This window comes from Ambystoma mexicanum, chromosome 7q (genome assembly GCF_040938575.1).
Source record: "Ambystoma mexicanum isolate Mex_15411 chromosome 7q, UKY_AmexF1_1, whole genome shotgun sequence".
Taxonomy (NCBI): Eukaryota; Metazoa; Chordata; class Amphibia; order Caudata; family Ambystomatidae; genus Ambystoma; species Ambystoma mexicanum.
The window spans coordinates 626,542,156-626,569,910 of NC_090941.1; the positions used below are offsets into that span (position 1 = coordinate 626,542,156).

At 46.3% G+C, this 27,755-nt stretch overlaps 1 protein-coding gene across 11 annotated transcripts in view; it reads right to left on the reverse strand.

Annotated features, from left to right (window-relative positions):
* Window positions 1-27,755, reverse strand: part of PDS5B (PDS5 cohesin associated factor B) — a 2,333,811-nt gene that overhangs the window by 2,230,679 nt on the left and 75,377 nt on the right. For 9 of the 11 annotated variants that reach the window (XM_069639003.1, XM_069638997.1, XM_069639005.1 and 6 more), the window contains 2 exons: window positions 18,196-18,277; window positions 17,126-17,256 (listed from right to left, as the gene is read on the reverse strand). In XM_069639003.1, the coding sequence (XP_069495104.1) occupies window positions 17,126-17,233 (108 nt within the window). In that variant the 5' untranslated portion in view covers window positions 17,234-17,256; window positions 18,196-18,277. The remainder of the gene's footprint in view (window positions 1-17,125; window positions 17,257-18,195; window positions 18,278-27,755) is intronic. The other 2 variants (XM_069639007.1, XM_069639002.1) reach the window with 1 other exon arrangement.

The window sequence follows — 27,755 nt, forward strand, 5'->3', positions numbered from 1 at the left end:
CAATATAAAATCGCTGAGAAAGGAAAGCTGCATTTTTCTTTGTAATGGAAGGTGGCATATTTCATTTTTCGATGCATTTCAGACACAGGGAACCTTGCTCTCACCTCCTCACGTTGTTTGGTGCACAGTAGTATGGGAAGCCAGAGCATAGAAAGGTAAGTTGATGGCAAGCTAAGTTAATGTATATGCAATGTCTCCTTGCTAATGTTGTGCTACTGTGTTTAAGCGTGCAGTAATTGGAAGTATAAGTTTGGGGGTGGGGGGGAACAGAAATTACTTTAAGTGAAACACTGGGCAGGCCTACCCACACCTGATGTCTGTTTAATAACATACTCCTCCCACCCAATCACCTTCCACCACACTATAACATTTTTTAAATGAGACACGTTTAACTGAAGTACACAAAATTGCAAAATGTTAAATAAATGTCTGCCGCATTTGCCATTTTGCCATTTTTTGCACTTCAATTAACAAGTCTCATTTATTCTACTTTAATTAAACACTGAGGGTGTTTAAGATGTGATCGCAAAATAGATGCGAACACCTTACTATCCACATCGAAAATTGCTATTGGGCGGTAGTTCAGGGGATTGGACCCATCTCCTCTTTTGAAAATAGGTATTATATGGGTTGTGGACCAGCAATAAGAGAACACCCCCTTATTTACAATGTTCTCAAAAAGAACCACAGACCATAAGGAGGGATTCCCCCCCCCCCCCCCCCGCAGGAACAAAAAAGGAGACCATTCAGGCCCTGGGCCAGGAGAGATTTTATGCAGAAACTCCCCAACTTTATCTTTACTAAAGTCATTTCATCATTACACAGATCAAGGACTTCCCCCCTGAGACTCCTGTGAAAACTCTAGAAAAATGGGAAACCCACATTGCCTCGACTCCATTCAGCTGGAGATCTGGCTGAAAGTTGTCAACCGCGTTTATAAGTTTACAAAACAATCTACTATCTTTATCTTTGAGGCAGCAAAGCATTGCCTCTGCGTCATCCTGCATACACTTGTTTTTATTCTGTGCAAGCCAGTTTTTTCACGTTTGTCCGGCCCTGCGCATCCCTTCCCTCCTTTCCAAATCGGAGAACATGCAAGCTTTTTTTATAGTAGCCAATGGTTTTCCTCATCAATGTCTTACCGACCGCTACAGGCATGATGGCTTTGTCTCACTCCCTGGTTACCACACTTCCCAAATTTAGCCGGAGTGAGGACTTGATATCTCCATTGTTCAGAGTTCAAGTTCAGATAGTTGGAGAGTGAGTGATTGAACCTTGTCACGGAAGATCCAGGAGATCGTATTCCCACTATTGTTTACAACCAGGTCCTTATTACCTACTAACCTGGACCTGGTGTGCCCATCGGACATCTCAATCTGGAAAACTGCCTCCACCATAGCATGATCGATGTGAGCGGTAAAGAGAGTTTCAAAAGGTATACATTTAGGGGCCAACCAAATATCAGTAACGATGTAGTCCAATACTGATACATTCTGTACATTATACTCCACGATTTGTTGGCATCAGTTTCGTATTATTCTGTGCATGTGATTTGGTGTATTCCTGGGCCCGAACAACAAATCTGTTTCGTTGTTAAGCACCGACATAACGTCATGCTCGATCCCTTCATCACAAATGAATGTGCAAGCTCAGTTATTGGGGAGCGATTGCTTAACCGGAGTGACTAGTCATTCAGCTAGGGGCTACATTCAGTGAATGCTGCAGAGTCCACCAGTATTGAATTAGATTTGTAGTTTAATCTAATTCTCTCCCCATTATGAGGCCCACATCGCCCGATCCATGTAAATGCCTACTTTGAATGACCATGCTTGCACCTTGTTAAGCGGGGTTGCGAGATAAATCCTCAGCCTTTTCATTAATTCCATTATGGGGCACCACCTACGCTTTCCACGCTCCGATCATTATAAACCTTCCCTTCATCTGTGAGTGAGCTACGGCGCACAATTAACATGGTCACCATCAGTGAGTGCAATACCGACAAGGGCCTGTTTCGCATTGTTCTGTGCGTGCAAATTGATGCACTCCTGGGCTCTAATAACAAATCTGTTTAGCCGTTATGCTCGGACATACATGTGATTTTACTTGTGTGCAGCCGATAAGCCCATTTTGTTCATTCGGTATGGCACTTACTGGAAGTACTAACATGTAATAATGCCCCTTAAGATATGCCTTTTCTATACAAATGGATAGAGAGCAGGTTCTTATTGAATGCATCACATCACCCTGATGCTGCAATCTAAAAGGTGTGGGAATGCAACTGTGTGATGGGATATTTTACTTTTAAATGCATATATATGATCGCGGGACAACTGATGTTTTTATACATGGGAAACCTAGAGGAGGGACAACATGTTGAATGCACTTTGAACTGGTTAAACTGGGTAAGTGCTGTGTTGCCTGATGTCAGTAACTCTAATGTGAACATTCTAGAATCGTTATAGTATGTATTAAATGTTGGGTGGTGGGCACATGTGTTTTAAAATGCTTTTAACATTTCTTTGCTTAGTCCTGCTTCTAACATTGCTGCTTTGCCTCCTGGTGATATGTCCACTTGTGTTGGCTAGCAGGTTTTTCCTGTGGACCCGTACCCCATCAGGGTTTGGGTTTTATTTTGTATTAATTTTTCTTTTAGTTTCATTTAATTTGTCCTTTTGACTGGCTTTCCAAACATGTCATCTTTTAAAACCACAAGAGTAGATCATTTGAATTTTTTCCCATGGAATGTTAATGGTCTGAATAACCCAGTTAAACGTACAAAGGTATGGTCCTGTTTGAAATCAAAGTCTTGGCTTCGGCAGCCATGCTTCAGGAAAGGTTGGGTGAGGCAGACATATTTCTCAACATACACGTCAAGTAAGAATTTGCCTTTACAGGTCCTCTCTAATAATTGGATGCAGAGGGTAGGATTGTATCTGTGTAGGTCCAGGTCCAAGACACTGCAATTCTACTGTGCTGTGTATATGCCCCTACTACTGCAGACCCCATGTTTTTCAAGAACTGGCACAACACATTCAAGACAGCAAGGTGAACTCATTTTGGGGGGCGGGGGGAAATCGCGTAATGGATCCAATGCTTGACCGTTCAAACAGTGCAAGTTGTAGAATACCATTGGGGAGTAGACAGTCATTGAGCAATCTGATTGATGAGCTTCACCTATCAGACATATGGTGCCTAGAACATCCAAAAAAGGGATTACAGCTTTCACTCCGCAAGCCATGTTTATTCACAAATTGATTTCTTTCTTAATTCCGGACGTGTGACGCCAAGTTGCTACTGACATCAATCTCATTGGGATTACAGACCATGCACCAGTGTCGATGCATCTCTCGCTGCATTATACGCAAAGACGTTCTTTTTGCGGATGAATATCTGTCTTACATAATGAGCAGGTAAAAGAAGTCATAAAAGAAATGGATCGTTTCATTGAAATAAATAAAACAGAAAAAGTCTACATTTATTCTGTCTGGGAATCACTGAAATGCTATATGTGGGCATACCCGATGTCAAAGACTGGTCAGTTTAGGAAAGAGATGAAGAGACTTACCATGGAAGCAAACCTTCTTGAACTGAACTATGTTCAAAGTAGAGACCAAGAAGGACGATCAGAATTGAGAAGGAAGAAATATGAAAAGAATAAGATCATTTCTGATAGAGCAGAGTACGCATTGTTCATGATTAAGATCAATTACTTTGAAAATGGTGAAAACGCTGGGAGGCTCCTAGCACACAGATTGAAGGTGGCTGAAAGTGAGAGGACAATTGCGGCGGTGAGACGACTCCGATAACCTGCTATTAGCACACAAGGACATTAATATTAAGATCAAAGAAAGTTATGAGTCTGAATCAAGGTGTGAGCCCGGGACAATTGCCTCATTTTTAAGTGAGATTCAAGTTCCCAGACTGTCGGAGGATCTTGCGGCACCATTACATCCCCAATCTCTGTGGAGGGCATGCGGATCGCAATTTTAGGACTAAGGAATAACAAAACACCTGGGGTAGACTGCCTTCAAGAGGAATTCTACCAGATATTGCCTGAAAGTGCACTTGAACTGCTGCATGACTTCAACTGGAACCCAGGGCCTTGATATCTACAACCTCAAAGGGATCGACAACTGCGTCTTCTTACCGTTTTCTTGCGTGAATGCTGGTACTCCTTATCCAAGCGCCTGGATCACAACCAATTTCTTTTTCCTGAAGCAGCCATTTGGCTGAATCCATCCTTAACCAAACAAGGAAATGTGTTGTTCTGGGCGTCCTGGTACCGGAGTGGAATCAATACATCAAAGACCTTCTTGAAAATGGCACTTGGATTTCATTTACACGTCTACAAAGTGAGTTTGGTTTGATAGACTGCAGTTACGCCGAATACAGACAGTTAAGAGGTCTAATATCGGCTAAGCTTGAACTCATACCTCGGAATTGTGGGTCAAGCGCTGCCTGGTCAACACTGGAACTCTGTACACACTGGCAGCAGGATGATTTGCTTAGGAACAATGTCCTTGTATCTAATCGAATGGTGGTCTCTGATCTTGCAATTGTCTGGGCTGGTGAACTGGGCAAAGAAGTTAGCCCTGAGTGTTGGCAAAGGTGCTGTAATAATGTCCACTTCACAAGTTTGGATTGGGGTCTGAGGGCCTCACAGACTAAACTACTTTTTAGGGCATATTGGTCACCGGAAAGGATGTTTAAAAGAAACTTCACACAATGACCAATGCTGGAAGTGCAAACTATCAGTAGGCACCTTGAGCCGCTTACTTTGGTTTTGCCAAAAAAAAAAAAACAGAGTATGTGAGCGGAGGGGCCTTGTGCTAAAGTGTTCAATCCCTAGGAAGGCCTCCCTTCTGATTCTTGGGGATGTCGCCCTGTTAAAAGGCCTGTCATTTCCTAAGAGAATGTGGGTATGAAGAGGATGAATGCTTGCAACAAAAAAAAAAAAAAAAAAATTCTAATTTGAAAAAAGGATTATACTGTGTGCGATGAAATGCCCCCCCCAACCCTCCCCGCCCCGCACCCCACCCCCAACTGCTTCACCATTGGATGGAGGAACTGCAGACTGTGTCCACGTACGAGACGGCTATTTTTAAATACAGAGGGGAATCTGATAAATTCAATGGTCTCTGGGGCCTGTTCTTGGATACCGATGGTTAAATGTGTTACTTAAATGCTTCATGAAATATGCGTTAATTAATATGTGTCCTGAAGTGTATTGTCAATATGATGCGGTTGCATTGCTGTAGTTACATTAGTATCTTGTTGGTTGGGAAATAGGCGTGACACTGATACAACACGTTATGTGATCAATGTTCGTGTTTTATTTTATATTTTTCTCTTCTTCTCACTTTAAATGTTTAATGATACGCATAGCTTGTGCATTAGGTTTGTAGGGTTCGATCGTTGATCTGCCCAAGTATGCCCAAGTAGGTATTTTTGCTTTTTCCTATTGGTGAAATAAAATAAAAATATTTTAAAAAGATATTAACCAACTCTGGGGGATTTTTCACATAATGATATGGATCAATATGACTTGTCTCATATAGGAATGAGCTGATAGGTCTACAATCAAAATGTTATGAAACGAGACAATGCAATTTTGAGAAATATACACGTGAAATAAGAGTTGGAATTTTACTTAATTAATCCCACGAGTACATGAATGCCACTCAGTGTCTATTAGAGAACTGACGCACACAAAAAGATACGCATCTTCTATTTAGACTATGCCAATCTACGCATGGAGATGGATGGAATCAACATATAAATCGAAGTTCGACACAACAGGAGAAAACAATCCGCAATCTATCACTAAAGTTACAAACTGTCCACTGACCTTTTAGATTACCATTCAAATGATGGTCATCAATGCCTTTTTCACAAGCATTGCTAATTTTGTTTATTTTTTCTTCTATTCCCTCCCCATTTGCGTCTTCTTTCTATGTTTAATAAAATACTAATAGAACTGTATTTTACCTAAGTAGACATTAGCCTTGACAATGCCCAGCCAGGGGACTAAAACACGTGCAGTCAGCCTTTTTTTTTTGTTTAACTAGAAAAAAAAAAACATGCAACAGTGTTTCTAAACAAAAACTGATACAGAAATTTGACAATTGAATGGCTTTTTGAACTTACAACAGTTATTATATGATAAGGCATTTATAATGTGCCTATACACAAGTGTTTCAAGGCGCGACGAGGCAAGGGAGGGGGGGGGGGACAGAAGGAAGACAGCAACGATCCTACTAGGCCAGGTGTCATTCAGATTGCACAAGTGCATGGGATATCATTCATGTATGAAAGGGATATTGTGATGTAATAACGATATTCTCACTGTATAAATAATGAAGGATACCCCAAAATGGCTGCCTCCCGTGTTGCCTAGCAACCAATTTGCATATCCAAGAAGCAGTTCAACCGGCAGGCGGAAGCCAGCCCGTTAGTAGCAAAGACCTGTGGAGATAAGGCCCTGTTCTGTGCCTGTTTGGCGCAGGGAAGCGCGGCGTGGCCAACACACTATGCCCGACCCATTTGTCCCCACCAATCTTCCAAAATTAGGCTCTAGTAACAAAACTCTCCATACCCCTACATAGAACAATTCACCTTTCCACTTTGCTGTATGCTGTATGATCCATGTATCCTGCAACTCTATGCTTTACTGTGTGACCTTATTGTAAGTACACACTCCCACCTGCATCACAAACGCTCTCTTCCGTAATAATCTAATGTATTGCTACAGTGCTTCATATTAATGCCATGGTCCTCGCAAGCCAACGGCATGTGTACTAGCACACAGCCTGCGGCTGATAAATACTCCCCCTCGGCGGTATATTTGCATTATTGGGATTGTCAAATCCAGATTCCCCTCCTTTGTGGCATATATGCATTTTAGCTACTACTGGGATTTTCAAACTTAGGTGCCCCTTCGCTGTTTTAACACCTATATCTAGCTCCTATAACTAGCATTTACGTAGCACCTTCCTATATAATGCAGGAGTGACCACAGAATAACCTAACATGCGCACCACCAAGACTCACCATATATATACACTCTATTCCTTACTATGGGCTACTCTAATGATAACCGCAACAATGGCCCACACTAATTCTACACCCTGCAATCTGCAGGAGAGAAATACACGACTTAGAGCTAGGCTGCCACGACACTATGATCTCAAAAACAATAGAACTAGACTATCGATCCTCACACCCACTCTAACTGCCACTAACCCTAACCCATCTGCCACAGCTTTTGAAAGACCCCCAAAAACAGAGAATTACTCTCTTCATAACCAGAAGAGATCCAGGCACCCCAAACTAAAACCCATTCAAGAAAGAAATACAACTCCTACCCTATCAGGAGCACTCATCAATGCGAGGTCCCTCATAGCACATAACACGGAAATTGCCGACATACTTACTATGGATAACCTAGACTTTCTGGCTGTCTCTGAGACCTGGCTCCATGATGCTACAGGTCCCGCACTTAGGATTGCCATACCAGACAACTACAATATACTTAGAGTCGACCGGCCTAACGATAGAGGTGGCGGCCTGGCTATTATTGCCAAAACTAAGTTAGCATTAAGACTCACCCCACCTCCAGCTATCATATCTTGGGTAGTTTAGCTAAAAGTAGTTCACATCTCCAATAATAGTACACTAACTATTCTCCTGGTGTACAGACCACCTGGCCCTCTAGGGAACTTTGAGGAAGACCTTTCCAGCCTCCTCACTAACAACATCAAAGATTCCACCCAGCTCCTATTACTAGGTGACTTTAACCTGGGATTTAATGATGTTGAGGACAAACAGGCCCAATCTATTCAATCGATTTTAGTCGAACATGGCCCTACACAAAAAGTCCAAGCTCCCACACATAAAAGGACGTACCCAACTGAACTGCGCCACTACCATCTCTAATATTACACCTCGGACCTGGACCGACCACCACCTTTATCTGTTTCTCATCCATCATAGACCCGTAAAAGCAGATACTCATGAAATAGCACCACCTCTGCCAACCAGAAGCAAAAAAGAAATTACTGCTGAAAAACTACTCCCCCCTCCTCCTACCAGCTCTCACTGCTAGCGCCAACAACTCTGACCCAAACTCACTAGTTGGTACTGTTAGGAAAGATTTTTTAATTGTGGGTAATTTTTCTTCCATGTGGCAACCCCTAAACTTTTTGCTGTTTTCACCAGGATCTAGACTTTGCCAGAGAAGTGCAGCCTTCTGCCGCACTCCTCTGGGCTTTCGCTCCATTCTTACGGGGAACTGACCTGCCCTTAAGACAGTCAGTACCGGGAACCGTTTTTTGTAGTTTCTTTATCATGTTGCAGCTTTCGGGCAACATGGCACAAGAGGGCACAGCTAAGTTACTGCTCTCTTGGGTCTCTAGTCTGCTACAGGCCCTAGATACTCTCTTGGGATTGTTAAAGAACGGTGCAAGTGAATCACGGACGGGACTGGTGGCAGCGATCGTTTCTTTGTGTTTTTGAGCTCCTTTTGGCATTTAAACGAGTTTCTCGCGCTTAGCCCAAAATGGTGGCCTGGCTCCCAAAATGGCCAGATCACGAGGCTCGTTGTCCTGTCCGCTGACCGTCTTGCCCCCTTCACCTCCCCAGGTCGAGCCGACCCGGGGCCTTCCTTATTTGGGCATGTACTTTCCCGCGAACCACAGATGCTTTCGCGGGCTTCTACAGGCCTTGTTTGTGCCTCCAGGATGTGGGCTGGGATGTCTGGTCCCAATACACATCCTGGGTGCCAGAGAGTCTAGTGTGTCGTGAATGCCTGGGACCTCCGTGGTCCGTGATAGGTCCACGTATGGTGTGAGTGTTTTGTGAGCAGATCTCCCATTGGGTCCCCTCCGTTTTGGCGCGAAGGGAACCGTGGATAAGAGGGGGCTGGAAACACCACTACCATGTCAATCTCCTGAGTTCTCACGAACAAAGGAATACAGGAGCCAAGTATCCTGCAACCACGAGGCTGAGCCGAGGAATCGCTGGTGACCCGCTGAAGGACTGCTCTGCACTGCTGTCGCTTGGTGAAACCCTGTCTACCTCTGATCGAACGAGCAGGCCTGTACTGGTACTTCGACCCTTGGAATAGTGGGAACAACTATTCTCGGCATCTTCACCATCTCCTGCACGTAAGCCTTCGGAAGAGTCTCTGGGCCATCCAGCAGACTGACCAGCCTACCCAGGAGTCTTGCTCTGTAACCGCCGTCAGGTTGTGTTTTATTACGAGTCCTTGTCACTCTCACATGATTCGTACACTTGGCATTCCCAGGTCTGAAGTGAGTAGTGTACATTTGGGTGAAATACACACGGCCGTTCCGTTGCCCTGCTGTGGTAACAAACTGTGCGGGTTCACTGCGTTTGGGACATCCTCAACTCCTGCTGCTGCGGAATCTACACGACGCTGAAAAGTCCCCTGCTCGTATCTGAACCTGCCAGCACTGAAACTGACGCGGAGAAGCCTGGGTCTGCTTGCATCGGGGACCGATGAGTAACATCGCTAGGAACTGGTCGCCCTCCTGCAGGAGCCCATAGCTTTTCCCCGCTGTGTCTAATAGCACGCCTTTCCGTACTCGCGCTCTGCTTCTGCCCACAGTGGAGGCTCTGCTTGAGTCGTGGAGCTCTGTTCATCTTCATTTGTTCACCGAACTAAACCGATTCCCTCGAAGAGACTCCCCTTTTTGCCCGTTGGCACCAGCGTGTGCAGGTACTTTTGAGCACAAGGCTCCACTCTTCATAGGGCTTGGACTTCCGTTTAGTTGGGTGCCTCTGAAGGCAGACTGGGTCTAATTATTATTCGCACTGCCTGTTTTCCTCCCCATCTAGGTGGTCTACACATTTCGTGCGTCTAACTCGTTAGACTCATTTGTATATATATTGTATTGGTTTGGTATGTGTTGGTTTACTGGAGTTTTATTGTGATTTCTCGCTACGGTCAATGTTACAAAGGCCTTGTAATAAATGTGTATATATTTTTAATATAACACCTGCTTGGAGTAATTTTAAGTGTCCTTGCTTTGTGTGCTCATTGCGGGCTTTCAGTCACCCTCACCCCTCCTGAGACATAGCCTTGACCGCAGCGATCGCTTCCCTGATTGGTCTGGCTTGTCCAGAGGTTACCCTGTTCCAAGAAACTAGGCTGGCCTTCTGAACCTCTGCCCCTCCAGGACAGAGTTCAGAAATCCGTCTTAACAGGTACATTTAACATCTCCATGTCCAAAGCCTTGGATACTATTGCCCCTATCAAACTACGTAAAAGTAAACAAGAATCACACCTCAATTCTTGGTTCACCCCCCCATCTCAAAGAACTACGAATCCAAAAACGCAAACTCCAAGCAATCTGGAGGCACTCACCTTCAGCTGAGAATAAAACTCTACTTGCCAACCTTATGAACAAGTACAAGAAATAATCCAAACCAAAAAAAATCCATTCAATGAGATAATCAGTAAAGCTAATTCTAAAGAACTCTTCTCCATCCTCCGGGAAAAGGAAAACCCAATTGCTCCCACGGACAATGTCCCCAAGGACAAACAATGGTGCACTAGCATCCAGAATGCATTAGCAAATAAAAAAATAACTCCAGTCCAAAATTGCAAAGAAGAAAGCCACCTTGACCTCCACAGGAACTCATACCACCCCTCTGACAGATACACCAAGTACAGATGTACCAAGTAGATGTAAACCATTTAGGTTTACCAACATTTCCATACTGGAAACTGAAAAGGTTATTTCATCTCTGAAACCATCGAACTGCCAGGGTGACAGTTGCCCGTCACAAGTAATCAAGGACGCAGCTAGAGATTTAGCACCCTTCATCTCTAAGCTAATTAATGCCTCCTTTAGATCAAGTACTGTGCCCACCAACCTCAAAGAATCATGGGTACTGCCTCTCCTCAAAAAACAGACCCTTGACCCAGCTATCCCTACTAATTATGGGCCCATTACTACGGTCCCGTTCCTCCTTAAAATCATTGACAGACTAGCCAACCTCCAGATACAAAACTACCTGGAGACGAACCAACTACTAGGATCACGCCAATCTGGATTCAGACCACAACACGGTACTGAAACGGCCTTAATTAACCCCAAGACACAAATCGACGAGTTGAACAATAAAAAGGTAAAACAGCTGTGCTCCTCCTCCTCGACTTATCGACGGCCTTCGACCTGGTTGACCATGCAGTGTTATGCAAGCATCTAGCGTCTGCCACCCATTTCTCAAGTGAAGCTATAGCCTGGATACAATCCTTCCTAGCCAACCGTACGATGAGCGTGTTCTCCCCTTTAGCTTCAGCGGACCCAATACAAATCACCTGCGGTGTCTCCCCTACAATGTACAACATCTTCACTAAGCCACTCTTCGACAAACTTGACAGACTGGGGGTAACTTCTACTAATTACGCGGACGACACGCAGATCCTCACACCACTATCTGGCAACTTTGTCGCAGACACAGCTCTAGTAAACAAGATTTACCTCCTCATTCAGGCATGGATGGCCTCCCACGGCCTCTGCCTGAATGACAAAACAGAGATACTGATCCTGGGTTCCGACTCTAACCTCAAAAAACTCAGCCCCAGCTACACGGCCTTTAATATAGATGGTAATGTAATCAAGGTGGTAACCGAGGTAAAAACACTAGATTTCTACCTTGATTCCACACCATCTCTTAAAAAACAAGTAAACTCTTTGGCTTCATCTACAGCCTACACCTGCAAATTAATCAGGGCCTGTAGACCCTACCTCTCTAAAACTAACTGTATCACACTAGCCAACGCCTTAAGGTCTAAATTAGATTACTGCAACGCCCTATATGCAGGTGCCAATAAAAAGGTCATAAACAAAATGCAAATAATGCAGAACAATGCTCTCAGAGCAGCCTTGGATATAACCCGAAGGTAGCATATATCCAAGATCAGGAAAGACCACCACTGGTTAAAAATTAGTGACAGAATTCTCCTCAAGACGCTATCAATCACCTACAAAGGATTGAACAATACTGTGCCACCATATATTATTTCGGCTAGACTGACTAGAAAATCCTCCAGTCACCACACCAGAGCTTCTAACCATCTTCTGCTAGAAACCCCTAGATTCAGACTCACAAAATCGGGCGGTGCGAGCTTCCCTGTTTTAGCTGCCCGTGCCCGGATTGCACTCCCTTCTGCATTAAGAGATGATCAGCCCTACTCTAGGATGTAAAGTGAAAAGTTGGCTCTGGACGAATGACGCCCACCAAACTTTTCCCCGGCATTAGACCCTGTATTTATGCATGTGAATATCTTGAAACCTGTACTATAGACTATCTCTATTCCCCCTGTGTGATGTGATGTACCGACAGCTCGTATATTTGTACTGTAAATACTGTAATAACATGTAATGCATCCACTGTATGTAACCAAGCATAAGTATTCTTGTTACCGCTGCGCCTGGCTACCCCAGGGTTTGGAGCGCATCATCAAATAATAAACTAAACTTGTGAGGCACCAAGGCACACTTTACGATTTCTTTATCCAATTTTGGTTTATACAACTTCACTGAAGAGTGCTTGTACTGGAAGCCCACACAATTAGCCATATTTTAAAACTAGCATAGGGCTGTATGCCAGGGATTCCAGAGCATAGCTACTCCCCTGAATACTATTGTACAACAACTAAATTACTAAAGTGGAACACAGACTAAGCTGTGACAACCCAATTACATTTATGTTTTGGAGGATAGTTTGCCATTTCCTCGCTTAGCCTGGACAAGCATCTTTGCTGGATTTTGAGGACTTGATTTTTTTTACCTCGAAAGAGTGTGAGCCTTTTTTCCCCACTCATGCATTTTGTATTTTACTCGTGTTCTTTGATTATGGAGTTTTAAGATAACTCCATAGGCATCTTTTCATGTGTGTTACACAGCACCCTCAGTGCAGTGACACAGGGATGGCTTTTTAAATAACTTATCTAGGATAAACTACTGTTTCCCAGAGAATGTAAGGTTACATTGACTTTACTAGTTGTTTTAAATTCCTAGACCCAGCACATACTATCTTCCTATAGAGTGTTGGAGGGGTTACCTAGTATCCCCTGTGTCTAGAAACTCATGTAGCAGTCAAAAGTTACCCTGTCCTATCGAAATGGCTGGTGGTAGTGGTTTTACAACGAACTACCATGATTTTTCCCGACCGCAAACACTGGTAGCTAAAAATCGCGGGAGCCATGTTTTTCAAGATGGCGCCTTAAGCCCCTTTGTTTAAACGGGTCCCGGTCTTCTTTTTCGCCATTTCTTTTTGGAAAGATCCTTCTAAAGTTTGCCTCTGCGCACCAAACTAGGTTTGGTCCCTTTGTTTCTATGCCTTTGGCGGGATTCAAGACTGAAGACTGCCTATGGCGTCTGAGTGTCTGGGGTGGGCAGAAAGTGAAGGAGGTGCCCGAAACTCCCTGTGCTTAGTCTCCTAGGAGACCCAAATGCACTCTGGCGTGATTGGCTGGCTGACTCTCAGCAAGGACAGCCACCCTCATGGGTGAGTGGCAGCTAGGCTGGAATGAAAGGGAGAAAACTGTTTAAAAAGGAGCGTCTCTTGGACTGGAAAGCAGAGTCAACCACTGGAACGAAAGAACCGAAGATGGGCTGGAAGAGGACGGCTGCTGCAACCCCTGGACTGTTGGTTTGCCCAGTGAAGCCCTGCTGCAGGTCCCAATCGCCAAGTTCATCTCGACAGATAAGCCCTTCAAGGACGACTACTCCCTCGAGTTGGTGGGACCAATCAACTTGTAAGCCACCTGGATACCATTCTCTGAGCTGGTTAGGTTTAACCAGGGTGAACACCAGCTTGTGTGCTTGACTGCTACTCGAACTAAAGTGACTCCATTTTGTCACCGTTTTCCGACGATCCTGTGCAGTGCAGAAGTCCCCTGACGTCCTCCCTCTTGTCCCCACGACAGGCTCAGGAACAGTGAGATCTGCAGGAACGGCCAAGAACCAACGTCTTCAGCTGCATCTTTTGCTTCATATGAAGGTACTGTGCCAAACCGATTGAGAGAATGCCTCTCTCGCTGTGAAAGTTTGTGAAATTTTCCCAACTTGCAGGCCTAATCAGCTTGTGACCCAACATATAATTCTTTTTGTACAAACTACTTCTGAGAACATTGGCAAAGACTTTACCGTTTACTACAAGAACTGCTCTTTCCTATCCAAGACACTAGCCCATTGACTTTGGCCTAGGCCTATTGAACTGAATCGAGTCTTCTAGTGAACTGAAACTATTTGCACTGCCTAAGAAATTATTTGTGATCTATTCTATTAACTTGTGCCTTTTACTCCCGTTTAAAGTAACAAACGCCATTTTGCTTCTATTTCAGGGCAGCCTAATTTCCTCAGAAACTTATTGGTTCAGTACTGAAGTGTGTTTGTGTACGATATTAAGTTGCCTCCTTCTAGTGAATGTTTTCTAAATGATTGTGTAATAAATAAGTGTTTTACAAAGAAACCTTGAGTGCAAGTGTCTACTTGAACACCTGTGACTGTAAGACATCTGTGTAACATCCTTGTACTGCTCATATTCCCTCTTGAGATAAGCCTGGCTGCTCAGCTCACTACCACAAACTGTGTAGTACAGCCTTATACCAAAGGTTGGTGTTGGTTTTGCTTACACCTGCAGTCCTAATTGTATGTAGTGGTCCCAGAGGGTACTGCATACAATTCTGCCTAACCGTGTGGAAGGAGGAGAACGACACGCGGGTGGCATGTTTTTGGGCAAAGACTTGTAATCTTAAAGAAATAATGAGAAAATTCTATCTTTCCCCAACTCCAAGAGGGGTTTTCCTGCCTCAACTAAACACTAAGGAAGATGTCTGAATGTCCGGAAATGGAGTCCACCGTCCAGTGTCAAAATCCTACTTCTATTCCTTACACATGGAAACAGACTGAAGTGGTTTACTGTCCTCTTGGTCCAGAAGTACTCCCCTCTTCTGGACAAGCACAGTTCCATATAAAAAGGGCAATGCATCCCTTCCCGTGGCCTTTCTGAAACTTGTTGGGCCTCTCCACTGGTTCAGTTGGGCAGACCTGGTATACTGCCCTGGGTCCCAGAAACCTTTAATATGGTTTCTCGTGGGTGGGTCCCCAACACCTTTTTACTGGTTTCTTGTACTCTGGTCCCAGACTCTTGTATTGGCTTTCGTGCTCACCTCGACCCTGGGCTTCTCTGCGTCTTCCGACAGTTCTTAGAAGTTGGTCCTGTTTGCACGCTGCCGTACGTGGTTCCCCAGAACTTCCTGGGAGCAAGGCTGCATTTACCTGCTGGGCCGTTTCCCGCTGCGCCCTTCTGTGCTGGGAGCCACAGCCTCTTCTGGCTTCGGGTTCATCGGTCTCCTCTGGAGCAGGTAGGGCCTGGGTAATTTCCCCAGTCACGTCCCTGTCAGTAGCTGGAGGATCAGCTTCGCCGGCTTCGGTATTCAAACTTCGCTAGTGGTGCCTCCAGGGAGGGACTGACAAGGTTAGTTCCTCTTCCATTTTTAAGACCCTTCTCATAAAAGAACTACAAGACTTGTCATTAAGATTGTCTTGAGGGTTCTTCAGGTCTCCCAGCCTCTTCCTCATCCCAGCATGTCGAGAGGACAGTGGAGTGCACCCTACTCTTCCTCGTCCCAGTACTGTGGGTACTATTGGTCTGGCAGAAGTACATGGGGAAGTTGGCAGGAGTAGAGGGAGATAAGGAATGCAGTGTTATAGAGCTAGGTGAATGGGGAAAATACTGTGTCTGCCCATGATGTCCTCCGTGTATACCACAGGTGGAATCCCTCCCCCATGAGATACTCCCGCTGGTCTATCTGGTAGCAGCCTCACCTCCCGGGCCTCATGGAAAGGGTCTCCAACTCAGGGAGACAAGACATCATAGGGTTGGTCACAGTGCGCATAGCTTTTGCAGGCAGGAAAGCCAAGGCATTGCTGTCAATCAACAACAGCCTGGATGCAACACACCCACAACTAAGGGGACCAGACATCGCACCCCTCCCCCCACATGAACTGATCAGCACTTCATCAAACAGCAAGTGAAAAATAGCCCATCTGTAAATCACAGTAGGTAATCAATAAGAAGCTGAACATTCACTTCACTCTCCAAAGGGGTTGCCCATTTTGTGAAGTGGCAACAACTAGCACTCCAAGAAGCACCTCAACAGAAAGGAGTTCCTTTTAAAACAGTTTTTGCCATGACTGTACAATTTTAGCTTTTGTAAGATTGAATAATTTGTTATAATACATTCACTGATGTTTTACAGAAACATTAGTAAAATGAACACATGTTTGACAATATGCACCAAACTTTAAATACAGTACTAATTATGCCATATACATTAAAGCAACAACTCCAATGTGTGCAACACTGACAAAAAGCAATGCATCACTTATGACGGCAATACGAATATTAAATGGATGTTGAGTGTATATTTGGCTCAACTATGCAGCTTACCGTCTGCAAAAACATCTTAGAGTAACATTGAGATTGAGAAGACCAGCGCGAAATATATACGGGTGGAAATGCCATCATGGCATGCAAGGTGGACATGTTAGAGCAAAACACTTTGGGGAACAAATGGTCAATAAAAAGGGCACCTGCACACATTTTCTGGAACTCCAGAAAATTGAGTGCAGCCAAGAAAATATTTCTGCTTTGACGTTTACCTGCATTTCTGGGTTATAGAATGTACATGCTTAAAAATAATGTTTGTGGACAATTCTCAAAACATCAGCTTGTAAAGGTTATATCATACGTCTAAAACGGTAAAAAGCTAAGAAAGGTGGGATGCCAATAATCCCACCTACTGTGAAATATTAAACACTTTGGAATTCTCACCAGTGACTTATTGTCAGATGTCTCAAAAGCAAGTCTACCACAAAGGAAGGATCTGCAGTATTGCAAGCGAGCCATTCATGTACCGCTTCTGCTTGGGTCAATATTTCACTTAACATATCTAAAGCACACACATTTTGCAATTGCGTAATATTGCATGAGGATTAAAAGGCCATGCAAAATGAACACCGAAAAAATGAGGAATGCAACTACCACAAGAATATTTTATCTGGCAAGTCATTTTGGTACTAACCTTCAATCGTCGCACCATCTCTTCTTTGGATATTTTATCAGAGATCTCCTTGACTCCAGGCGGGTATGTGATTTTTCCATCATTTGTTTTCGATTTTGAATGAGCCATGATTGTAGAAACGATTGATCACCCTTAAAAATAAAATAAACATGTTCTCGTTTTTTTCCAATGCATGCTTTGAAAGTAAGGTCTGAGACAAACATTGGTAGGCTATTTCCTACAACAATGATCTCAAGCATTAGATTCTTCTAGCACATGGTGGTTTATGAATTATCCAAACAAAACAAAAAAGGCCCGTTGTTGCCAACAGGGAACCCTGGTTGGACTCTTGGCAGACCGAAGTCCTGTGAAGATTTTTTTAATGTAGACCAATCCTACACCATGATTTCAATGTGATAAATGCCTAAATAGCAAAAACATTATAATAAATTGTAGAAGTAAATCTTCTACAGTCAAGTTTAATAGTATTGGGGTGTTTAGTCCACCCTTAGTTACCATCAAATATGTAACTAAATAATGAAAGAATGGAATATTCGAGACAAACAATATTTCCATAAATCAAACAGTGATGTATAGTTCATCACAATTAGGTATCCCAGTTACATTCACGGACATCCCGACTCTTATTAAATCGATATTAACACAATCAATTCTAGTGCTGCATATAAAATATAAATCAAGTACAGGCTAAATGAGATTAACAGTGTGAAAAAAAGATCAACTTTTAGTAAGAGCAACAACTATGGCCAATATGTTTCGGAGTCCGTCTTCAGGAAATTTGTAGCTTAATTGTTCCAAATGTGTTCAATGTACACCTTGGATACAACAGGTGAATGTGCTTAGTCAGATATACTGTTCTATTGGAGGTACTTTTTCTTCTAGTAATTGTGTGAAAAATCAAAGTCCACTGACCTGTATGTTTTTTTTCAAGTATGTTTCTGTGTTGCATAGAAACTAAATATAGAGGTCAAGATACTCATTTAGGGAATCTTATTAACAGGGCTAAAGTACAAACGCATCAGTGATGTTTGACCGAAGTACATGACAATGCAATGAAACTCACTACTCACCCGCCACGTGGAAGATTCCAGCTGGGCGGGGGTGTCGCTGAATAGTTAGCTGTAACCTGCTCAATGGCATCTAGTACGTCCACTGTAAAGTAATAATGATTGGTCACTTGCCCATGTGTGACATGGCAGCATAGGTATCACATTTAGTACTCTGTACACAGTAAAGATATCAAGAGGTTACTGAGTGCAAAACTCCTATGTATCTATGCATATGGAATTATGACGGTCAGGAAAAACTCCCTCTGTCTGAAAATATTTGTGCCCCCTCTACCTGAAATGATGCTCACCAACCATGTATCTTGAAATGCTGCCCATATGGTGCATAATCAGTTAGTAATGGGGCCGCTGTATGTTGCAGCCGAGTAATCTATTGAGGGGCATGTTACAAGAGAGGGATGCGTCTCGCACAGTTTAAAATGTAGTGAAAGTCAAGTTGAGGTGATACTGTAAAGCAACTCCATTGTATTGTAATACAGTTGCCAGATTGCAAGAGCTCTTACCTGTGGTGTATCTAGTCGTCCTCAGAGCCAGCTATCCTGAGACGGCGCAGCTTGCCATCCACCCGGGACCCGCAATATCTCGCTTATGTATGTATCTTGCTTCTAATTGGGGACGTATAGTGCTATTATTGTATATAACTGCACCCGGATCCATCCCTTGAGGCCCAGGTACCTTCCCTCCAGATCTCTGAGAAGATGCTTTTTCCGGAATACCAGCTCTCTATGGAACAGAATGGCTACTCCCTTCGTCTTGTTCCCACTAGAGGCATAATATTGCTAGGGGAAACCTATTGTGTTGCATTCTTTTTTCGTCTTCTGGCAGAAGGTGCGTTTCTTGCACGATCTTCACCGAGACTTGCAGTTCTATTTGTCTCCCCAATATTGAGCGGCGTTTTCTTGGCTTACAAGTTGAACCCCCCACCTGGACACCATTCATTATCAGTTCAAACCACATTCAGGGTTGTGAATACTACTTCATCCATAGGGGATGGTCCCAAAACGGCTGCTGCACTTGTTTCCCTCCACCCCCCGTAGGCCTCCTTAAGTGTTTCCAAGGAGCCGCTACCATGACTCTTTCTTAGAGCTTGATATTCACATCTTCCCCCCTTCCTTTGTTTGCCTCCTTCTCCCCCTTCCTGCCTCCCCCTATATCCCCAACCCCCCCAACTTCCCTTTCTACCCTTAACCAATTGTGGTCAGGGTCCAACAGGACCCCACCCTGGCTCCGAACCAGGGTGTTGGACCATAGTGTCTCCCATCTTCTGCTCCAACCAGGGCAATATTAAGTCCCAAGTTAAATTCCAAAATGTGCCCCCCCCCTCCTACCTCCGTCCGGGCTAGCAGTTCTTATACCGTGCAACCCCTCTTCTTTATCGGGCCGAGTCAGTGATTTGGAGTTCCAACTTCGACATTTAGCTGCTTACCTTCTGCCCCCTTTAAACGGATTGTTTGCATGGACCCATCAGTGCCAAGGCACGGTCATTCCTCCTTCCTCTTCCGGTTGACCATTCCCAGGATTTGTGAGTCTCTCGTTGAGTTGTTCTCGGACTCCGAGCCACCTGGTTTTGATCTTCTATGCGTAGAATTGACAGCCCCTCCTCGCACGTACTGATACGTTGCATCTTGCCCTCCCAAGCGAAGAGGAGGCCTAAGGGATAGGCCCATTGGTACGCAATCTGTCAGTCACGGCTTTTGTTACAGGCCGCATTAACCTTCTCGTGGAGAGTCGATAAGGCCAAGTCCTGATAGAGCTGGATGCGAGATCCGTTGATAGTCTGCTCGGTTTGTGTTCTAGCAGCCCTCAGGATGTCTTCCTTTTGCGTGTAAGAGGTTAAGGGCACCAGGACATCCCAAGGTCTAGCCCCCGCCTCTTTCCTCTTGGGGCCCACTCGATGTACTCTGTCAAACCGAATATCCTCCGGTTGGTTGTCCCTGATTAAACTGCTAAAGCATTGTTGTAGAGTGTCCTTCAGATCCGCGTCTAGCACAGACTCCACCAGGCCTTTAATCCTAATGTTAGACCTTCACGATCTATTTTCCAAGTTTTCGGCCTGTAATTCTAGATGGTTTGTCGCTCTGGCCACTTGTGCCAACAAAATGCTCCTTTGTTTAGTTTCTTCTGCCATGCTAGATAGACCATTCTCCACGACGTCCACACTCTCCCCCAGTGCCGTCATCTCCTTTCTGACCTCAAGAAATGCAAGTTTCAATTCCTCCTTCATCTGGCCCATTTGGTCTTGAAATGTGCTGGTCATTCTAGCCTCCATTCACTTCAGGCAGTTCATTAGTTCCTCCTTGTCCGATGACATAGAAGCCGTTATCGTCTTTTCTTCTGGTTCCAAGTTTTCTTGTTGGGGTGAGGACTGGTTGCTAATCTCTGTCTCTAGCACCTCTTGATTTGCCCCTCCCGACGTCTCGACACTGACCAGGCTTTCGTTACAGCACTTCTAGATTTAACCCCTGTAATCAGGGGTGTTTGGGCAGGGCTTGTTAGTATTGATTGACTATGGTTTATCTACAACCGACAGGTTGCTAGATTCAGTAGGATCCCTGCAGCTTAAGCTCCCCCTCCGCTGGATGCAGATTGCCCTTTCTTTGGAGGTATCCCACCCGTCCCCTTTTTGCTCCGTCAGTACCTATCTGATCTATAATCCACTGAGAGTTTGCTTATGCCAGGGATGTTTGTTTTGAGTAGGTACTCCTCCCTTCCCTGCTCGTGACTCGTTTAGTTCATGCCCATGACTTTACTGTAAACTCTGCTAGGCCCTGAGAAAATTGCCTTATATCTTCACCCTCAGGTCCTTTCACTATGGTCTCTCGTTGTGGCGCGTTGGGCAGAAGGGGGAGAGGGGAGGAATCAGGAGTCCAGTCTGTAGGAGGATGTGGCTCTTCCTCAATATTTCCCCAAGACTAGCAATTCCAGGTTGGGGCCACTCTAGCAACTGTCCGTGTATTTGGGAAAGCCCGTTGCTGCAGCGTTCCGTTTATCTCCCCTTTGCACCTCTCCCCCTCTGGGCCATCTAACCAACCAACTTTCCACTGTTCTCCTGGGCTGGGGCAGTAACAGCTATGACCGGTGTTCCTTACCCGCTATTTAGCATATGTTCACTGCTTCAGAGTCCCGCGGCCTGCGTTCCCCTTTTACCGGACTATTCCTTCAGTGTCACTTCACCAACCACGGTAGTCGGCTCTCTCCCTCTAACGACCACTCCTCCGTTCAGTCCTGAATTGTGTTTCCTTTGGAATTTCAGGTGATGGGAGGCATCCGTGCAACATGGCTCATGCGCGCATCTCGCGGTGCTTTCTTTCTTACTTACTGGTGGCCCTCTCCACCAGCTACGCCGAAGAACACCCACGCTGCTGAGAACTGTCCGTTCACAGGTTAAGGCTGGGTGCAGTTCGTCTCGGCTACTAATGTGCCTTCAGGTACTCACTTTTTCACGAGTCCACCAGCCACTTCTCACGGTGGGTCCACCAGCCTCTGTAATGCGCCCCGGGCTCTGGCTAAGTTTCCTGCTTCTCTCAACCTTCTCCAGGATGGAACCCCCGCAGGCAGCACTCTCCTGGGACGCACCCACGCGTATGGTCCCATTACAAGGACCTCTGCTTCCAGATTAAACAAACACTCGGGGTGATGTGCACTTCCACAGGCTTCCCTGCTTTAGGCCGGGAGTGTTTAATCCACATCCTCTCCCACGCGGGTCTCTTAGGGCGGGAGCTGCGCCCCCTCACGATGCAGCGAGCACCAAAGTTGTTTTCAACGAGAGTCGACTGTTTTCAGCCAGATTTTCAGTGCAACACCTCGTTTCCCCCTGCAGATTCAAGAGCAGGGTACGTGGGCTTGGGTTCCAGTGTTTTTAGTTGCTTTGAACTCCCTTCTCTTTTCCGCCCAGACGAGGACGAAGAAACACGTCTCCTCTAGGCGGCGGCCATCGTGGAATTTCACTAGAAGCAGCCTTTAAGATAAAAGTAGGTAATCATCTTGCAGGGCCTGCCGCCGTTCTGTGTTTTTACCAGTGTACATAGATGTCATTTTTTGTTTGTTGCATCAGGTAAATTACTGACATAACCGGACAGAAAATCCAGGTATGGTCGGGTATATTGCAGGCTCGCAAGGAATATTAAAACTCTGACCTGTCAAAGGTTTTGAGGGCTCATTATGAGTATGTGCATCAGTTGCAGAGCTAGGATACTTTAGGCTGAATAAAGGCTGCTTGATGTCACCAAATCAATCGGTGAATTAAGGTGGTTGGATGCAAGCAAACTGCCAACTGGAACAGATTTGCTCCGCAAGTTAAACATAATATGTATGTCAGACAGTAAAGTTTATAGAAAAAATGAGGCCTTATCCAACTGGATCCTGTAAGGTGGTGATGCGTAGCAGGAACCCTCCTTACCTCCAAATGACAAACTGGCCGGTCACTTACAACACTCGTCAATCTGGACTATCTTTCTGGAGAAATTCAGCAAAATCCAATGAATTCTCAAGATATCAAAAAGATAGCTTTGACAGGCCACACCCACTGTGAGGCATGTAACCATTAAAGGCTTATTCAGGTATACAGTATCGTCTAGATCAGCAAGAAGCAACAAACTAGTGAGTCAACAAATTGGATGCAGAGTTCTCAATTAAAATTTAAAAAGTATAACATGTTCAGGTGTATAATCACAGATAACAATGTAACATATATATCTTGCATTTTAACTGTCTTTACCACATAAAAAAAGTTTCAACGGGGGGGGGGGGGGGGGCGCCTGGTTTGGAGCCATGGCAGACGGACTGGCTCTGTAAGAGCTCCCGGCCGTGGCCACGCATCGAACAGCTATGCCCCAGTGATAGCACGACTCATTTAAAAACAAGCAGCACATACTAACGCGGACGAGTTGGGGCAGATAATGTCAAAGTTTTGAGGTCCGATGCGGAGCAGAACCCGAGGAGAGCAGAAGCCCACCATGAGGTGGGCTGCGGTGTCAGCTCCACGTCCAAAATGGTGGCCGGCCCGAATCTAGCACCCGTCCCGGCCTCCAGAGACACGTACCTACATGCCAACGGGACACCCGGGGGTCCAAAAGCGGGTCTCCACCAGCCTGGAGCTTTTACTCACCGCTCCGTATGCGGATTGGAGCCTGGGTAAGACGACCTTCACGGAGGGAGGTAGAATTGAACAGGTTCGGGTTCAGCCTCCAGGATTCCAGCTCCCCTGAATTCTATGATTCAGGCTTCCTCTAAGAGGGGCTCTTTTCTACGATGTACCTCTCTGCCGTTTGAGTAAAAACCAGCAGAGATGCCTATCGCCTAAAAGAGCAGGAGAACACACACCGCTGAGTCTCCTGGCTGCAGCCTAGACGGGCTCCTCCCGCTCTACCTTCGGGCCGGCTCTGCGGGATCCTTCCCGCCTTGCTGTCATCTTGGACAACAGTTGTCCCCTCCTGCCACTACACACTGCCCCTGGATCCTCCGCCCGCCCTGCGCAGCCCCCGGACCACCTCTCCTTGTTCGGGGTCTGAGTGCAGCTGCGGCTGCCCACGGTGCCAGCATCTGAGCATCGTTGGAGTCTCCTGGCAGCTAGTCCCAGCGCAGCCAGCCAACCTGTGCAGCCTCCGGACCCCCCCCCCCCCTTCCTGGTGCGGGATCTGGGAGCAGCTGCAGCCGTCCACAGAGCATACATCGGACCAGCGTAGGAATCTCTCCCGGCTGACAGACCCCGCACTGCCCCTGGAGCCTGCCTTCTTCGCACCAGATCCGGACCTCCTCTTTTTCACATGGGATCCTGGTGAGCATGGAGGATTGGACACGAAACCTCTGTGCACCCGATTCTGCCCCCGGATCCCCTCTCCTTGGATCGGGGTCTGGATGCAGCTGCAGCCATCCACGCGACCTGCAACCATTGACCAGCTTTATGATCTCTCATGACCACCTTGCTCCACTCAGCCCCTGGAGCTCTCTTCGCCACACGGGATCTGGACCCTCCTTTTCCACACACGAGGTCCCGGAGGACCTGCATTGCTGCTGAGCCCCCACTGCACTACGCAGGGTCCGACCTGGCCTGGACAGCTCTGTGTGTCCACTCTGCGGCTCATCTACCAACCCCTTCTCCACTCTACGGGGTCCTGGAGAACCTTCTGTCACTTACAGACCCAGAGTCAGACCCTCCTGGAGCCACCATCTATCTCCCGCCCTCACTGTGCCCGGGTGGAGCCGGGGCGGCATTGAGCGTCCCTTTTGCAGCCCTAATGCGATCTGCTTCTTGCTGACCCCCCCCCCTTTTCACTTCCCCAATCTGAACAAGCCTGCGGCAGTGCCCAGATCAATCAGCGGATCTCCTGGGTCCTCCTCCTTCCGTGTCCGGGCTGTGTCGGGCCTGCACTGTGTGTCCCCTCTGTGGTTCTGAGGCGCCTCGCCTCCTCAACGGCCCCCTTCCCCACTACACAGAGCCTTGGTGAGCCTCCACCCACACCTGGAACCAGCTTTAGGTCCTCCTGAGTAACCACCTTACCAACGACTGATCTCTGGCCCCTGCGTTTTGGTCAGCTCTCTTTACTCTACTCGGATTCTACTACCTACAGCGGTCCTCTGGTCTCCCCCAGCCATCGCCTGGAGTACCTACTCCTTGACTTTCTGAGCTCCTGCTGATCGTCTCTCTGCACTAGATCTGTAACCACCTTGTAACTTGTTTTCTCACTCACAGGCGCATCGGCCCGTATCAACTACTCTTTCTTCTCTCAGGTGCCTCTTCTCCTCCAGCCACGACCTGAGTGCCTACTACCTCAGACCCTTTTGTTTCCCGCCGATCATCCCTCAGCTCTGAGCCTGGGACCTCCTTGCTACAATTCAGAACTACCACCTCATCTCCGGCCTCAAGCACCTGGACTCCTCCAACCACAATCTCGAGAACCTACACCCTCGGACTCTTTTGACTCCTTCAAGCTGTTTCTCACCACTGTCTTTAGTCCACCTTGGATGCCATCCCCAATTTGGACTTCCCAACTTGAATCCCCTACACCTGCTCCCACTGACCCTATGCGATCTGCCATATCTCCCTACCACCTCTCCTTCCCCACCACTCCCCCTCCACTCCACCTCCTCCTCCTCCTACTCTCCTCTGTCCTCCTTATGCCTAGTCCCCTTCACTATCCTCTCCCCCACCCCCACTTCCCCAGCCACTCCCCTCCCCTTCTCACCGTCCTTACCTTCTCTACCCCCCCCATTGCCAACCACGCTGCCCTCATGAACATTGCTCTCTGGAACGCCAGATCCATCTGTAACAAAACCGTGGCTTCCCTTGATCTATTCTTCCGTCTCAACCTTCATTTCCTCTGCCTTACTGAAACCTGGATTCCTCCTCATAACACCTCTGTCCCCGCTTCCTTAACAACCTCCTCTTCCTCTTTCCTCCATACCCCCCGCCCCTCTGGCCGTGGCGGTGGGCTCCTGTACCATTCCAAATATATCTCCTCCTCTTCTTCTTCCCCCAACTCTACCCCTCTTTCCCTTCCTTCGAATTCCTATACAAGGCATTCTCCTCTCCCCACCCCATTTCCTTCCTGATCATCTATCGTCCCCCTGGTCCTCTTTCCTCCTCCTTTAATTACCTAGATCACCTCCTGTCACTTATTTCTCCCTCCCCCTCTCCTCTAACTGTTCTTGGTGACTTTAATATTCATATTCCCTCTCCCCCCCAATCTTCTCCCCTCCTCTCCATCCTTGATTCCTACCTCCTCTCCCCCGACGCACTCCTCTGGTTCCACTCTTGATCTCATCTTTAACTCCTCCTATCCCTCCTCCCCTGTCTCTTCTCTTCCCGTTTCTCTCTCGGACCATGCCTTATTCTCGTTCTCCCTTTCTCCTCTCTCATCCCCCAGTCTAATCCCTTCCCTCCGACCTACTCACGTCGTGACCTGCGTGATTTCGACACTACCCTCTTCTCTGACACTTGCTCTTCTTCTCTTCCATCTCTCCAAGACTTTGCACTACTCTCTACCCCCTTTCTCTCTTCCGCCCTACTCAGAAACCTTCTCAACCCTGGCTTACCTCCCATCTCCGCTCTATGCAACGCCTTCTCAGACATTAGAGAGAGACTGGCTCAAAGCGCCCTTGCTTTCAAATCAATCCTCTTACTTCTCCTACCACGCACTTTACAACTCTTGCCTTGCAACGGTCAAATCCTCCTACTACTCTAACCTTCTTCAGTCTCAAGCCTCCCATCCTCGTCGGATTTTTCAAACTCTTTCCCGCCTTCTATCTCCTCCCACTCCTGATCCCTCATCCAATTCCACACTTTCTCCCTCTTATTTTGCCAACTACTTTTCCTCCAAAATCATCACACTCAAAGACAAAAAATTAACCCCTTCTCCCTCCCTCCTCCTCCCCCTCTCTCTCCTCCCTCTTCCATCATGTCTGTCTTCTCAGCTGTTTCCCCTTCTGATGTCTCCTCTCTTCTTTCCAAAGCCCACATCCGCCCCCTCTGACCCTTTCCTCTCCGCTCTCATCCATAAGATCTATCCTCTCATCATCCCTTACCTTACCACTTTCAACTCCTGCCTCTCCTCATCTACCTTTCCCTCTGCCTTCGAACATGCAACGATTATTCCTATTCTTAAGAAACCCTCTGCTGATCCACGAGCTCACTGCTAACTACAGACATATCTCTCTTCTGCCTTTCCTTTCTAAACTCCTTGCCTACTCTCAACTCTCTTCCTTTGTCTCTACTTCCTCTCCTTCCTCCTTTCCAATCTGGCTTCTGTCCCAAACATTCCCATGAAACTGCTCTCACCTATATTCTCAACTCACTCCTCTCTGCTCGTCATGCTAAGCAATCCTCTATTCTTATTCTCCTTGATCTCTCTGCCACTTTTGACACGGTCGATCACCCACTCCTGCTCCTCACCCTCTCCTCCTTTGGGTTCAATGGCCCAGTTCTAAAATGGCTATCCTCTTACCTTTCTGACCGTTCCTTTGCTGTTTCATGGGGAGGACAGACCTCTCCTTCCTTCACTCTAAAGTACGGTGTTCCTCAAGGCTCTGTACTTGGTCCATTCCTCTTCTCTCTTTACACCTCCCTCATTGCCCCCGTTATCTCCTCCTTTGGCATCTCCCATCATTTCTATGCTGATGATACTCAACTTTTTCTCTCTTTCTCCTCCTTCACAACTGAACTCCATCTTAAACTCTCCTCTTGTCTCACAGCCATCAAGAACTGTATGTCCTCCCGCTTTCTTTCCCTCAACACCGATAAAACCGAAGTCCTTTTCTTCCCCTCTAATACTCTTCCCCCTCCTTCTCCTCCCCCTTTTATCCACTTTCCTCCCTCCAATCTCTATCTCCACCCATGCTCGCAATCTAGGCATTCTATTTGACTCCTCTCTCTCCTTCTTGCAACACATTTCAATCACCTCCCGCACCTGCCGATTCCACCTCTACAATATTTGCAAAATCCACCCCTCTTACATTCCACGCTACCAAACTACTAATCTCCTCGCTCATTTTTTCCCGCCTCTTCTACTGCTCCTCTCTAATCTTCAGACTTCCCTCTTCTCAGCTTGCCCCTCTTAAATCCATAT